Raw genomic sequence first — 13,620 nt, 5'->3', positions numbered from 1 at the left:
AGCCAAGGTGTATGGGTGTTATATATTTTTTTTCACTCTCCATTAACTTCTATGGGAGAATAAGTTAATGCAGTCATAATAATGTTTTGCATGCATTGGGTTTACACTTTCGTGCAAACCTTTTACTTTCTAATTGTAAAACGAAAAATCCCCCTTCTAGTGGAGACAATGCACAAGCACTAATTTGCGCTTCACTTGTAATCTAGCCCTAAATGTTATGTTTATCCTCCAAAAAGCTAACGTATTTTTATAGGAGATATTGGCCTCAATTATTATTAATGTAATCCTATGTTAAAATCCCTTTAAAGGGACAGTCTAGTCAAAATTAAACTTTCATGATTCAGATAGGGCATGCAATTTTAAACAACTTTACAATTTACTTTTATCATCAAATTTGCTTTCTTCCCTTGGTGGTATTTTTGAAAAGCTAAACCTAGCTAAGCTCAAACTGATTTCTAAACAGTTGAAAACCGCCTCCTAGCTCAGAGCATTTTGAAAGTTTTTCACAGTTAGACTGTGCTAGTTCACATGTGTCATATAGATAACATTGTGCTCACTACCGTGAAGTTATTTAGGAGTCTTCACTGATTGACTACACTGCATGTCTGTCAAAGGCACTTAGATAAGGAGGCTATCTGCAAAGGCTTAGATACAAGGTAATCACAGAGGTAAAAATCATATTAATATAACTGTGTTAGTTATGCAAAAACAGGGAATGGGTAATAAAGGGATTATCTATCTTTTTAAATAAGAAAAATGTTGGTGTAGACTGTCCCTTTAAATTTGCTTTGTTCCCTTGATGGTATATTTGAAAAGCTAAACCTAGACAGGCTCAAACTAATTTCTAAAACTGTTGAAAACCTCCTCTTAGCTCAGAGCATTTTGAAAGTTTTTCACAGTTAGACAGTAATAGTTCATGTGTGTCATATAGATGACATTGTACTCACTCCCGTGGAGTTATTTAGGAGTCTGCACTGATTGGTTAAACTGTATGTCTGTCAAAAGCACTGAGATAAGTGGGCAGTCTGCAGAGGCTTAGATACAAGGCAATCACATAGGTAAAACCTATATTAATATAACTATGTTGGTTACGCAAAACTGGGGAATGGGTAATAAAGGGATTTGCTATCTTTTTAAACAATAAACATTCTGGTGTAGACTGTCCCTTTAAGGACAGTATTTAAAGAATAAGCCAGTCTGCCAGATATTTTCCTGTTATATTAAAACTAAAGCTAAAATCTTTTTTTGCAGTCAATGAGCAGACGGCACAGGTGATCCAAGCTGCATTCAAACATGCAACATTTCCAGACATCACTGGAGAGAAGTCTGTCAGATATATGGGGAAAGTAGCATACAATTTATCCAAGTAAGCATGTGCCTCAGACACCAGTCTGTAATGTGCCTCTTCTCTTTCCTTCTAATTTTTGGTGCACCATAGCAACAAGTGTTAAAAGACTCAAACTCGTCCATCACAATTCATGGATGAAACTGACCATAAAAATAAAATATTCCTCCTCTATATGTAGGCAGAGTAGTTCTAGAACTTAAAATTATAGTGCATAGTGGACATCTTCTTCTGCTAACTTTTTCAGCCTTTAATTTTTAAACAAAAAATTTATTTTCTACCTCAATTACTTACTATTTCCTTGTCCAAAAACGGATCTGCTTTTCAAATTCTGGGCAGCTGGCACCTTTGATACTGACACTTAAACCTTTCAAACACCATAGAATATCACGGCAGATGCTTTATCATAAAGAATTGTTTGAAGTTCCCAGGTTACCTGTTCTAGGACAAGGAGGCCTATTTAGCATAGGTCTTGCGGACCTGATCTGACAGTGCGGATCAGTTCCGCAAGACCTCGCTGAATGCGGAGAACAATACGCTCTCAGTATTCAGCATTGCACCAGCAGCTCACAAGAGCTACTGTTGCAACGCCACCTCCTGCAGACTCGCGGCCAGCAGGGAGGTGTCAATCAACCCGATCGTACTTGATTGGGTTGAATTCCGGCAATTCCTGTCCGTCTCATCAGAGCAGGTGGACAGGTTTATGGAGCAGCAGTCTTTAGACCGCTGCTACATAACTGCTGTTTCTGGCAAGCCTGCAGGCTCGCCAGAAACACGGGGCCTCAAGCTCCATCTGGAGCTTGATAGATAGGCCCCAATGTGTCATTTAGTGACCATTTAGTGCTGCACTTGTTTGTGTATTTATTTATTTTGCTTAGTGTCTTACTTTTACAGTGCTGCTATCTGTTATTTTTATGCCGCTGTAAAGAGTATGTGATATTTGTCTTTAGGGAAATCAGTGATTCCATGGCTAATCTATCAATATCTATATCTGTCAACATTTATGGACCGTCTACTTTTCTAATAAGCTGCTGTTGCATAATCAGAAAATTGCAGGGCTCCAAACCATTCAACAATTTTCAGGATTCTCATAGCCTAGGGGCTCTGTCCTCAATCCCTTTTACTGCATTCCCTAAACTATTAATATTCTGGTTTCAAAATGTGAAAATCACAACCAGAAATACACAACTGCTACTGTTATCCCCAACCATGCATACAGCCTACCTGCCTATGCCTCTGGAATACCGGCCTGTCTCTGATACTGCCTAGACCAGTTGACTGTTCAGCAGAGGCTGCCCTTAGATCATGCTGAAGCAAAACAACTTGCACAATTAGCACTTACCTAAAAAATAGTTTTTTATGGAGTTCATAAATTAAAACAATTTGGTTAAAAAAGTTATGGAAACTTTTTTTTTTGCATAAGAACTATAATTGTGTCAAACCATTTATGGAGACCTTCTTTTTGGCATAGAATTTCTGAAAATATAGTTTTAGAAAATTGCATTCTACTGATGAAACATTGTTTGGGGGAACACAGAGTAGAGTCATAAGTCATGACAATCTTCTACGTACATAAGTCATGACTCTCAAACAAAATTCTTTGAAAAGTTCACAACATTAAAGACTGCATATGCATAGTTTAAAAATAATGTTGCAAAACCTCAACCCTAATTATTTCCTATGAAGGTATGCTTGAACACTGAAAATGAAGAAATATGATCTTTCAGAGAGCTTGTGGTTAATGCCATACAATGGCTATCCTGGAAATTTTAAAGATTTGTGAACAAATCTATGACCTCAGTGAAGATTCTTTTCTTTGTGCCAAAATGACACCAACATATGAACAAGTCCTAATTGTATTTAGTTTGTGGGTCTGCGAATAAACTTTCCCTGATTCTTCCGACTCAAGGGCTAAGTAGCCAAGCTGTAAACCAATATTGTCAGGTATTGATAGTGAAAAAAGATGCTGAAAGAAATGACTACCGATGTAACTAACAATTTTGTCCCACCAGCATGACTAAAACCTAGATAGTTCTGGTCAGATGGAAGCCAGAGAAAACTTAAATTATGCTTACTTGATAAATTTCTTTTCTTCTGATGTAAAGAGTCCACAGCTGCATTCATTACTTTTGGGAATTCAGAACCTGGCCACCAGGAGGAGGCAAAGACACCCCAGCCAAAGGCTTAAATACTCCTCCCTCATCCCCCAGTCATTCTGCCGAGGAACAAGGAACAGTAGAAGAAATATCAGGGTGAAAGGTGCCAGAAGAATAAATAACAACGCCCCACATAAAAAATACGTGTGGGGAGCTGTGGACTCTTTCCATCAGAAGAAAATTATCAGGTAAGCATAATTTAAGTTTTTCTTCTTAAATGGAAAGAGTCCACAGCTGCATTCATTACTTTTGGGAAAACAATACCCAAGCCAGAGGACACTAAATGCCAAGACGGAAGGGAACAATAGGCAACCCATTCTGAGGGCACCAAGCCTGAAACCACTACCCAACAAAAACCCTGCTTCGTCCGAAGCCGAGAAAACTTAGAAAAGGAAAAAAGCCCCAAGGACACTGACCCGCAGATAGTCCAGAAGCCTAGCTAGAGACCGCAAAATCAGACTCAACTGAGCCAACAGTCCTCCAGGAGACACCGTCGCCCAACAGTCGGTCCCTCATCACACACCCCTCACTAACGAAGGGAACACCAGCCTAAACACCCAAAGGGAATAGGGCAAGGAAGAACAGAAGGGAACCGAAAGGTCACCATAAATTCATAAAAGGAAAACCCCCAATAGCGAGCCCAGCTGACAAAGACCCAAATGGGTCCTGACAAACAAGGGGAGTCTATGCCCAGACCAAGCAGAAACCAGAGGTTTAAGACCGGGTATTGGAACAGAGAAAACTTTCTCTCAACATCATGCAAAGCACCGAAAGACAACTGAAGACGGAGTCAGCACATCGTCAGCACGTTGAAAACTGAAGTATTCTGACACAAAAAACGTGAAACAGACCCAGACGAAAAACCTTGAGTCAAGAACACGCAGCCATCATCAGGATGACACAGAAAGAATACTTGCTGAGAAGTAAAAAAGCAGCCAGCAAGAGAACAGATTACAAAAAAAACTCCCAGACAGAGAGCACACTCTAGGCAATCTAAGCCGTCAGACCTACACATACTGTAGGTCTCCAAAAGGGGGAAGCACATAACCTCAACGAGGCCCACTGCACCCCCGAGAATGAGAGGTTACAACCAGAAATCGAGGTGAATTGGAACCCCGGACCTTCTACTTGCAAGCCCAGGGAGCTAGCCACTATGTCAACCTAGATCCTGAAGATGACAACGCATCTCAGAACCTACTCCCAACTGGGCCAACCCAAGCATTGGCAGGTCTTAAACAGGGGAACAGAAGAACCCCAAAACCAGCTTAAAAACGAGCGGAAGAATGGCCACAGCCATCCCAACAGAGCATGGGTGCCAACCTGACTCCTTAGAAACAGATGACAAGGCCGTAGACCCAAAGGAATCTAGCAAAGGACTTAACAAAGTCTCGACATGGAGCCAGCAAGACTCCAGATGGAACGAAACAACCCAGAGAGAATACCCCTCTCTGAATGTTAATTCTCAGTTCCAACCTCCTGAATCCAGGAGAATCCCTAAGAAAGGGACCACACCTCCATAAGAAGGAGAATAAGCCCCCACCCTAAGAAAAAGGATGGGGCCAGAAAGGCAGAACACCTGCCCTCAAGACACAAAGCCACAGGTTGAAGGAGAGATCAAATCTCCAAAGCAAACAAGCTTGGAAGGAATCCCCCTAAAAATAAGCTTGCTAACACACATCCAATGTGCAATAGTTGCAGCAGTGACACTGCAAACCCATTCACCTATAGAGCAGTGAATCCATAAGGTTACTACAGCAAGCTGACCACGAGAAACTGACCATAAAGTCGTAAGTCAAGCCCAATGAACATCGGCACTCAGAAAACCTGGCCAACCATGACCAGGTCAAATAGTCAGAGTAAAGGTCATAGCCCAAGTTCCCTGGAACTGGGGAACCTCAAACCAGCCCTAGAGCCTAAAAGTCCGGCAACCACCCGCAACCGGATCCTCAAGGGAAAATGCTGAGTAAAGCCTCAGCAACCCAAAACACCAGGATGAAGATAGGTCCGACTCCGCGCCCCCAATTGTTTAAACAAACAATAACCAAGAACTTAACCCCCCCGTCTGATATAAAAAACAGACCCACAGGGAGATATCAATGCAATATCCAGATCAACCCAGATAACAAGAATAACTCGCAAGTCTCGACCCAAGGAAGAGACCACCCCTTGCCGATGTCTAACGCTCCAAAGGAGCTAAGGCTTTAAAAGTCATACAACAACACTAGAGCCCATAAATGCTCAAACAGCCACAGGACCACAAGCAAGGGGATACCTCGAGGCCAAAAACACTTGAGCAAAAGCTGGTCTCCACATGGAAAAGGATACAACGCAGCCCATCGTCCCGGAAATGGAACAACTAACTTCCTTAGGACAAGCTGCAAGAAAACGGACCAAGTCCTAAAGTCTCAACTTCAGGAGGAGATCAACAGGAACAGTCCAAGAAGGACATCCAATCCAAGTGCAAACCGCGCGGAAACTGGCGGCAAAAAGGAACCAAGTCCTACATTCCTCTAACCCACACGGGAGAGAAACACTTCAGTCCCGACAGGATGTCGTCTACAACAGAGAGAATCGCAGCAGAACTTTAAAATATGAGTGTCCTTTTAAGCGACAGTCTTGAAAAAGGCCTAAGGAAGGGCCGAAACGCGTTGGCTATTTATGGTAAGCCTCATTTCATTCATATTTGTGTTATTATAAGTAATTTTGCACTATTTTGTGTTTTTTATTCCACAGGTCTACACTGGGAATTTTTTGTCTATTTTTGATTTACTAGAAACTTTGGATCACTGCTACCATCCATAGGAGCATTTATTCTATTAAAACTAAGGAGCACCATACATCACACTTTTGATTTTTTCACATTTTTCAAAATTCACATTTTTTACTATTTTATATATATATATATATATATATATATATATATTATTTTTTCTATTTTTTATTTTTTTAATTTTCTGATATATTTTTCAGTTTTTTGAGAACACAAGAAAATGTTTATCACTCACTAACAAATTGGATTTTTTGGGAGGTTTTTATACACATTTTTTTGACAATTGTTGTCAACTACACAGGGCTTTGCATCACCACCTTTGATACACCACTGCACCATAAGCAGAACTTTTACTCTATTTGGGAGGATATACACACTCAATTCTACAAATATTTTGGACTGAGACATATTGGTTTGAGAGCTAACTTAATTTTTTACATAAGATAAGATAAGCCGCATTTAGCCAATAACTTCATTTGTGTTTTAACATCTTTTAAATTTGTATTTATTACGTATTTTTAATACATCACATGGATCCATGAATGTTTATATGTATAGTGACTAATAGTTTTTAGCACTGAGACCGGTCAATTGTTATTGTTTTAATTGTATTACACAATAAATGTTTTAATATATTTTTACATCGTAGTCCTAACATATTCATATTTTAATTGAGAATTTTTAATTAGACCCTTTACCCACTTTGAGGCGCTTTTTAGATTACACACTTTCTAGAAACTTTCTCATTCAGGATATACTAGGCATCCTGACTCTAAGAAGCTATAAGGGTCACTTTGGGGAGGGCGCTGTGAGACACCAATTTTCCACTGTCCCTTTAAGGGATTCAAGGCGCTGCTCATTTTATCAACCTCAAAAGGAGAAAAGGCCGAGTAGGCCTAGCCAGGGAACAAACTGCGACCCTGGGCTTGCTACAGTACAGTAGCCGCATTAGAACATTGAGCTAGCTGTCCCACGAGCCCCAGCCGCTGAAAACTTGTAGAAAAACAAATGAACAATGCAGAGCACTTTGAGCCAAAACCGGACCAACACAGCAGAACAGGCGCCGCGTGACTGAACTAGGCCTCAAGACAGAAGTTAACAGAACCCAATCAGGACCAGCCTGAAACCAGGGCCATCACTGTCAAGGCCACATATAAATCTCCCTGAATGGGGGAGAGCAACAGTCAACATAGGACTAAACACGTCCTAGAACCAACTTCCTCAGAAGTAACATAGCGAAGAAATTATCGCGAGTATCGATTCCAGAATTTTTTTTCCAAGGAAAATATAATGAACATGAGCTTTAAAGAAATAAAATATCATCCTAATCAGATAAAATAAAAGAAGGCACCCCTTAGGGTATCGCCTAAGAAAAAACAGCCAGCCCAATAGGGACCCTGTTCTCCCAAGCTCAAAAGCTGGACGATACACAACTAACAGACTATAAGAAGATTCAACATCCCCTTATATCTAATGCTGAAGGCTATTCAGAAGAAGACTGAGGATTCTCCAACCTATCCACGATGGGCTCTGCTACCGACGCCAAAGCGTGCCTCAACAAGACACGAAGGCGCCCCAGTCTTTATTGAAAAGCACAGCATACCCCCGCCGGAGCAAAAGACGCCTCCGGCCCCAAAGGTTGACCCCCTGTAGACTCAGGGATAGTCGTTCCCCCAGAGAACTGAACAGACCACATGGCTGAAAAGCCCCGGAAACCGGAACACGAACAGTATTTAAAGCCACCCTCTGGAAGCTGTAGATTCGCCAGCGCCAAGATTATGGACATCTGAAACAAGCCACCTTCCGAAGAAGGATAAGCAAAGTCTGGGTCACCTGCATGCGTAGTAAGAGGATGTTTAAGGGAACTTGCCACTCGGGGGACAGAACCCCCAGAGGCCGATGGCTCAGCTGCCCCTTGATTCCCCAATCCGGAGAAATTGAGCACTCTAATATGGCATTCAGAAAGACTCTCCCTGCATCTCCGGACTCTAACTTTCATCCATTGCTTCACTGAGGGGCTGACAGGATTACTTAAAACTCCTGTCCCATGTCGAACAGTACTACCCTCCATAAGAGACGATTGAAAATCTGACACCTCTCTGCCAACCTCCTGGGACGAAAGGAAACGAATGACTGGGGGATGAGGGAAGTGGGAGAAGTATTTAAGCCTTTGGCTGGGGTGTATTTGCCTCCTCCTGGTAGTCAGGTTCTGAATTCCCAAAAGTAATGAATGCAGCTGTGGACTCTTTCCATTTAAGAAGAAAATATATTTATGCTTGACATATTATTTAATCACAAATTGAAGCAGAACAATGGGTGAAAATGCTTCACTTTAAATTCATGTATTGTAAATGCACAAGGACCTATGATTCTGCTTAGTCTTATATCTTGTGGCTTTCATATGTCTGCCACAAGATCCATAAAAAATATTCTCATTTCCAGATTTTTTTCCTGAAAAATAAAAAAATCCATATAAATATACCATGCTTCTATATGAATAATCTAATGACAAAGGAAATCTGTTTTTTTGTTCTAAGACATGGATGTTGCTCTCTAGATATAATAAACCTCCTTCATTATATACCTGCTCGCTATAGTATATTTTTAAATCTTGATATGGTGCAAAAAGAAAAAAGAAAACAAGATTTTCAAAGACTAAAAAAATGCTTTGACCTTGAAGCTGATTATCAACAAAGTGGTCTCCTGAGGAGACCACATTCAGTGAGTTCAGAGGATAAAACCCTTTCTAGACAGGAGTTTGTTGTGATAATTGTCCAGTAAGGTTGAAAAAATATCCCCCACTAGAAATACCATGGCTTTGTGTTCTTACTGCATGTAAATTGGGGATTAAGTTTTAATTCATTAAAATGAATAAGCAAAACTGAGAAAATAATGTACATTTTAGAGTTATAAACCAAGGCCTTTTCAGAGAACAGGTAATAGGTTAAAACTTAGAGGTGTTCTGCAGCAATAATAGTAAATTAGGCCTTGAAAGTTGATACTAAAAATCCCTACAGGTGTCCCAAATGTAAATCTTATGTCTGTACAAAAGCAGCTGTTGGTATATAACAGGAATTTATAAACACATTTAATCATATTTAAGTAGAAACTAGAGTAGATTATGAATCAACTATACACGCTTATGCTGTTATAATATTCTTTACAAGGTAAACCGAAAATATATCTAGAAAATAAACCTTAATTACAATGAATCAAATTAAAATATCACAATAAAGTACCAGAATTCAATGCCTCATATGGATTACCAACTTACTCTGCTTAATTTACAACAATCAGAGATTTAAATACAATAACCAATTTATGAAATATCTCACAATAGCTGCAAATAACTTAATAAACACCAGAGAGATTTACTTACAATAATAAGCCTGACTTAGAGATATGAAATACAAAAGATCTTTATCTAGCAAATAAGATTACTTAGCATCACTATGACTAGTTCTAAACTACACATGATTATGGACATGAACATGAACTAAAAATACACAGTGCCCTTTTAAATCACCAGCTTTAATCAAACTATAGCTATAGAATACATTTGATTTAAATATTATATATACTTAACAATTGCTTATAATTTACAAGATAACCAAATGAATGCTCATCTTCTTCTGATAAGTCCAGTTCACCTCATAAATAATAAAAGTATTTGCAATTTAGAGAATAAAAGGTTTAGGCCCAATGTTGCTTTCTGTAAACCAAGGCAGCAAGCTAAGTCAGAGAGTTAAAACTCAGCAGCATGATCTATTTTTCCTCTGTGCAAAAGTCTATATCATGTGATAAGTCCCACCTGAAGCTTGTCTGATAGGCCCTTAACGGAGCTGAGCATTGATTGGCCCTTGGAGCTGAACATATCATTGGTTATTTGGGAAACACCTTCCTGAGCAGCAAAATATCTTTTGGTTATAATACCATTTTTAACTAGGTGGCAGCAGAAAACCAGAAATGCAGTCTCACTATCAATACTGCTACAGTTTAATATCTAAAAGAAAATGTTTATCAAATACACTATACAGTTTCCAGCATCACCAAATCACATGATCAATACACATGGGACTATATAGTGCTATTTTGTCTGATTATCTCAATACTAAACATGATATATATCTTATAATATTTTAGAAGATGCCTTCAAAGCTACACTTGATCATTATCCCATATTAATACAAATACAGAATATGGAACATACATATGTCTTGCTGAGTGCGCAAAACATATGACACAATTTATGGGACAACCACACATGCACTTGTCAGATGCCTGAAAAGTAAAAAGAATAGGCTATTAATTTTGAAATAAATTGGACATTTTAAATTGTATAGCTACTTATTAAATTCAGCAAATATTTATCTAACATGCCACTGCTTGGCATTTTCTCTCAGATCCACAAATATACATTTATACGATTTATTTAGACAGTCTGAGGTATATATTTAATGTTTGAAAACTATATATCTAATTTGTCCAAACTTCAAATCCTTAAGACTTCTATGCTTTCAAAAATACATAGGTTAAGGCATGTTAAAATCTTAACTCTCAGGCTTTCAACTTCCCATATTACCCTTCTTAGGCATAGGCAATCTGCCAGATTCATATGTTCATATTTAATATGTGTCTGAATATATATTCATTTGAGTATCTTAAACTACATGAAAATTAGGCACAAGTCATTTATCTGAGGATATGCTGTTATCTGAGCCAGCAGCATTTCCAAATGAGAATGTGTGTTAGATCTTCAAAGAGAATCTCGTGAGCCATTGTGTTAGTTACGGTCTTCCTGAGCTTCAAAGAGGTCATTATAGACATTATGTCTGTATATCTCCACATAGGGTCATTACCTGATAACTTTTATTACATAGAAGAGGGATCCTCTGTTAAAGTGACATCTTGAGTTTTACAAGTGTCTATTCCTTTTGATCTACACATCTGTGTTTCAGAACAAGAGGGGGTTGTTTTACAAACAATTTCACAAATAAATGCACTATTTGGTGTAGATTAATATATATATATATATATATATATATATATATTATTTAATAACACTCACAGATATCCTGACACAGTAGTGGAAAAGACTGTAATACTACTCCCTCTTAAGCATTATTTGGACAGTTTTTTACTTTCATTATAGTGATAAAATGGCCACAAAAAGTCACAAGTCAACAGCTTGTGTGATAGGCAGCTTACAGGACAACATCTTCAGGCACATGTTAACACTGGTTGAAGTAAGCAAGTCTCGCATTCAACTGTGAAGAGAAGACTTTGAGCTGCAGGTTTGACAGGTCAAGTGACAGAAAGCCATTGCTAAGATGACAAAATAAGAAATAGAGGCTTCCCTGGGTCATGACACTCTGCCATTGGACCACTGAAGACTCTAAGAAGATCTTATTGACTGATGAATACAAATTTTAAATTTTCAGTTTGTCACACAGTTTTTTTATAGCATTGAATTGATTAATGGATGGTTACTCATTGTGTGAAACCAACTATTATATATGGAGGAGGAAGCCTGATGGACTGGGACTTTTTTTTTTGCTGGATCCTGAATAAGCAACTTTTACAGAGTAAGTGTACCCTGAACCCAAAAAACTGCCACAGCATTTTGCAGCACCATGCAATACCCCTAGTTTACACTTACTTGGTCAGGGGTTCATCCTACGCAAGATAATGACTCAAAACATACCTCCAGACTATATCAGAACTACCTTAGCAGAAGAGCACAAGATGGTATGGATCAAATCATGGAATGGCTAGCACCATCTCCAAAATGAAACCCATCAAGCTGGTTTGGGATGAATTAGATATTATAGTTAGGCCATAGTTAGTAGGGTTGGCAACCCTACTGTAATGGTATATAGACTAGCAAATAGAATATACATGGAAAGCCTTCATTACTTTAATATGTTATTAGGAACAGATAATGGTGATATGATGGAAACCTTTAAATACATTTGAAGACATTTTCAGAAAATGAGCATCAATAAAGCAAGGGGTTATGATTGTAGATTGGATTATAGCAGGTTTTAAGTAATTAAATCTTTACAAAAAGGGTTGTAATGGAATATTCCATTACATAGATGGTAGACTAGTGACAAACAGAAAGAGAATATTAGAATGCCTGGATATACTGATTATTAATTATGACAATACTTCAGAAAAGAATATGGGAAGACATGATGAGTCTTCCAGTTTTTATCCAAGTCCATTTTTGTGTGTTCTATTTTTTTATTTTTTTTACAGTGTGGGTAAAGAAGAGCATGCTATCCTCACATGGTTTATTTTCTCTTTTAGTATAAAGGTCAGCAATCTAACCATCAGTAGTAGTGATGTGGATTTAAGAGAAGATGAGGCTATCAACATCATGATCCGAAATGTGAGCGCTACTTTCAGTGGGACTCTGAGCTATGAACTTGGAGCTTTTTTGTAAGTATATACACCGGATTATGCTACAGGCATTACTAATATACATCAGTGACACACACACTACCTTTCTCCAATTGCAATGCACAGATTACTCCTCTGTAACAGGCATGTTTCAGTTGTCTCTCTTTGCCAATCCCACATATCAAAATACTAAGAGTATTGCAGTATCTAGTGATACCTTTTTTATTGGACTAATATTACATCGTAAAAAAACAAGTATTCAATAGAGTGTCCTTTCATCTTTAGGTCCGAAGCATACTGGTCAATATGATACTATTGTTCATATCTTGGTAAAAATGGATCTATGGAGACAGGAGGTGTGGGAGATCAGTTATAGAAGTTACAGGTTGTTGTAAACAACAGAAGATCAGTTTGATGTGTAAAGTTTTTTTTTTGAGAATAACAGGAAAAAACACAGTGGCAGTAAATGTTGGATAAGCTTAAAACAAAGAATTGCATCTTGAGATATACTGTATGTACATAACATATTCACATATAATGCACAGGCAGTTACTGATGCCAACATATACTTATGTGTGCAAGCCAATGACAGATGTTAAGGAACTTACTATATAAAGTTTGGGCAATGTGACAGAAAGCTGGAATCTGCATTTAGTCCAGTGTTTATGGTGTTGAAATTTGTCACCATTCTAATTTCAAATGTTTTCTGGGTGCTTTTTAAGTTCCCTTTCAGTATTTTAATTGTGAGGTTTCCAATGGAATAGCCAGTCTGTATAAAGTGGTGTCCAGCTGGGGTAGAATATTTGTTTTCTTTATGGTTTTTAGTGAAGCGTCCATGTACTGTAGATTCATCCTTAGGTGCAGTTTTTGTCCAGTTTCCCTTATGTAGCTTCCCAAGTCACATGCTGTGCAGGGTGTCATGTATACCACATTTGCAGATACTG

The 13,620-nt window shown here is 38.5% G+C and overlaps 1 protein-coding gene across 2 annotated transcripts in view; it reads left to right on the top strand.

The window, feature by feature from the left end:
• Positions 1-13,620, top strand: part of CETP (cholesteryl ester transfer protein) — a 169,320-nt gene that overhangs the window by 31,076 nt on the left and 124,624 nt on the right. For both annotated transcript variants that reach the window (XM_053700259.1, XM_053700257.1), the window contains exons 2-3: positions 1,252-1,366; positions 12,584-12,715. In XM_053700259.1, coding sequence (XP_053556234.1) covers positions 1,252-1,366; positions 12,584-12,715 — 247 coding nt within the window. The remainder of the gene's footprint in view (positions 1-1,251; positions 1,367-12,583; positions 12,716-13,620) is intronic.

Source organism: Bombina bombina, chromosome 1 (genome assembly GCF_027579735.1).
Source record: "Bombina bombina isolate aBomBom1 chromosome 1, aBomBom1.pri, whole genome shotgun sequence".
NCBI classification, from domain to species: Eukaryota; Metazoa; Chordata; class Amphibia; order Anura; family Bombinatoridae; genus Bombina; species Bombina bombina.
This window is presented reverse-complemented; position numbering and strand designations above follow the sequence as displayed.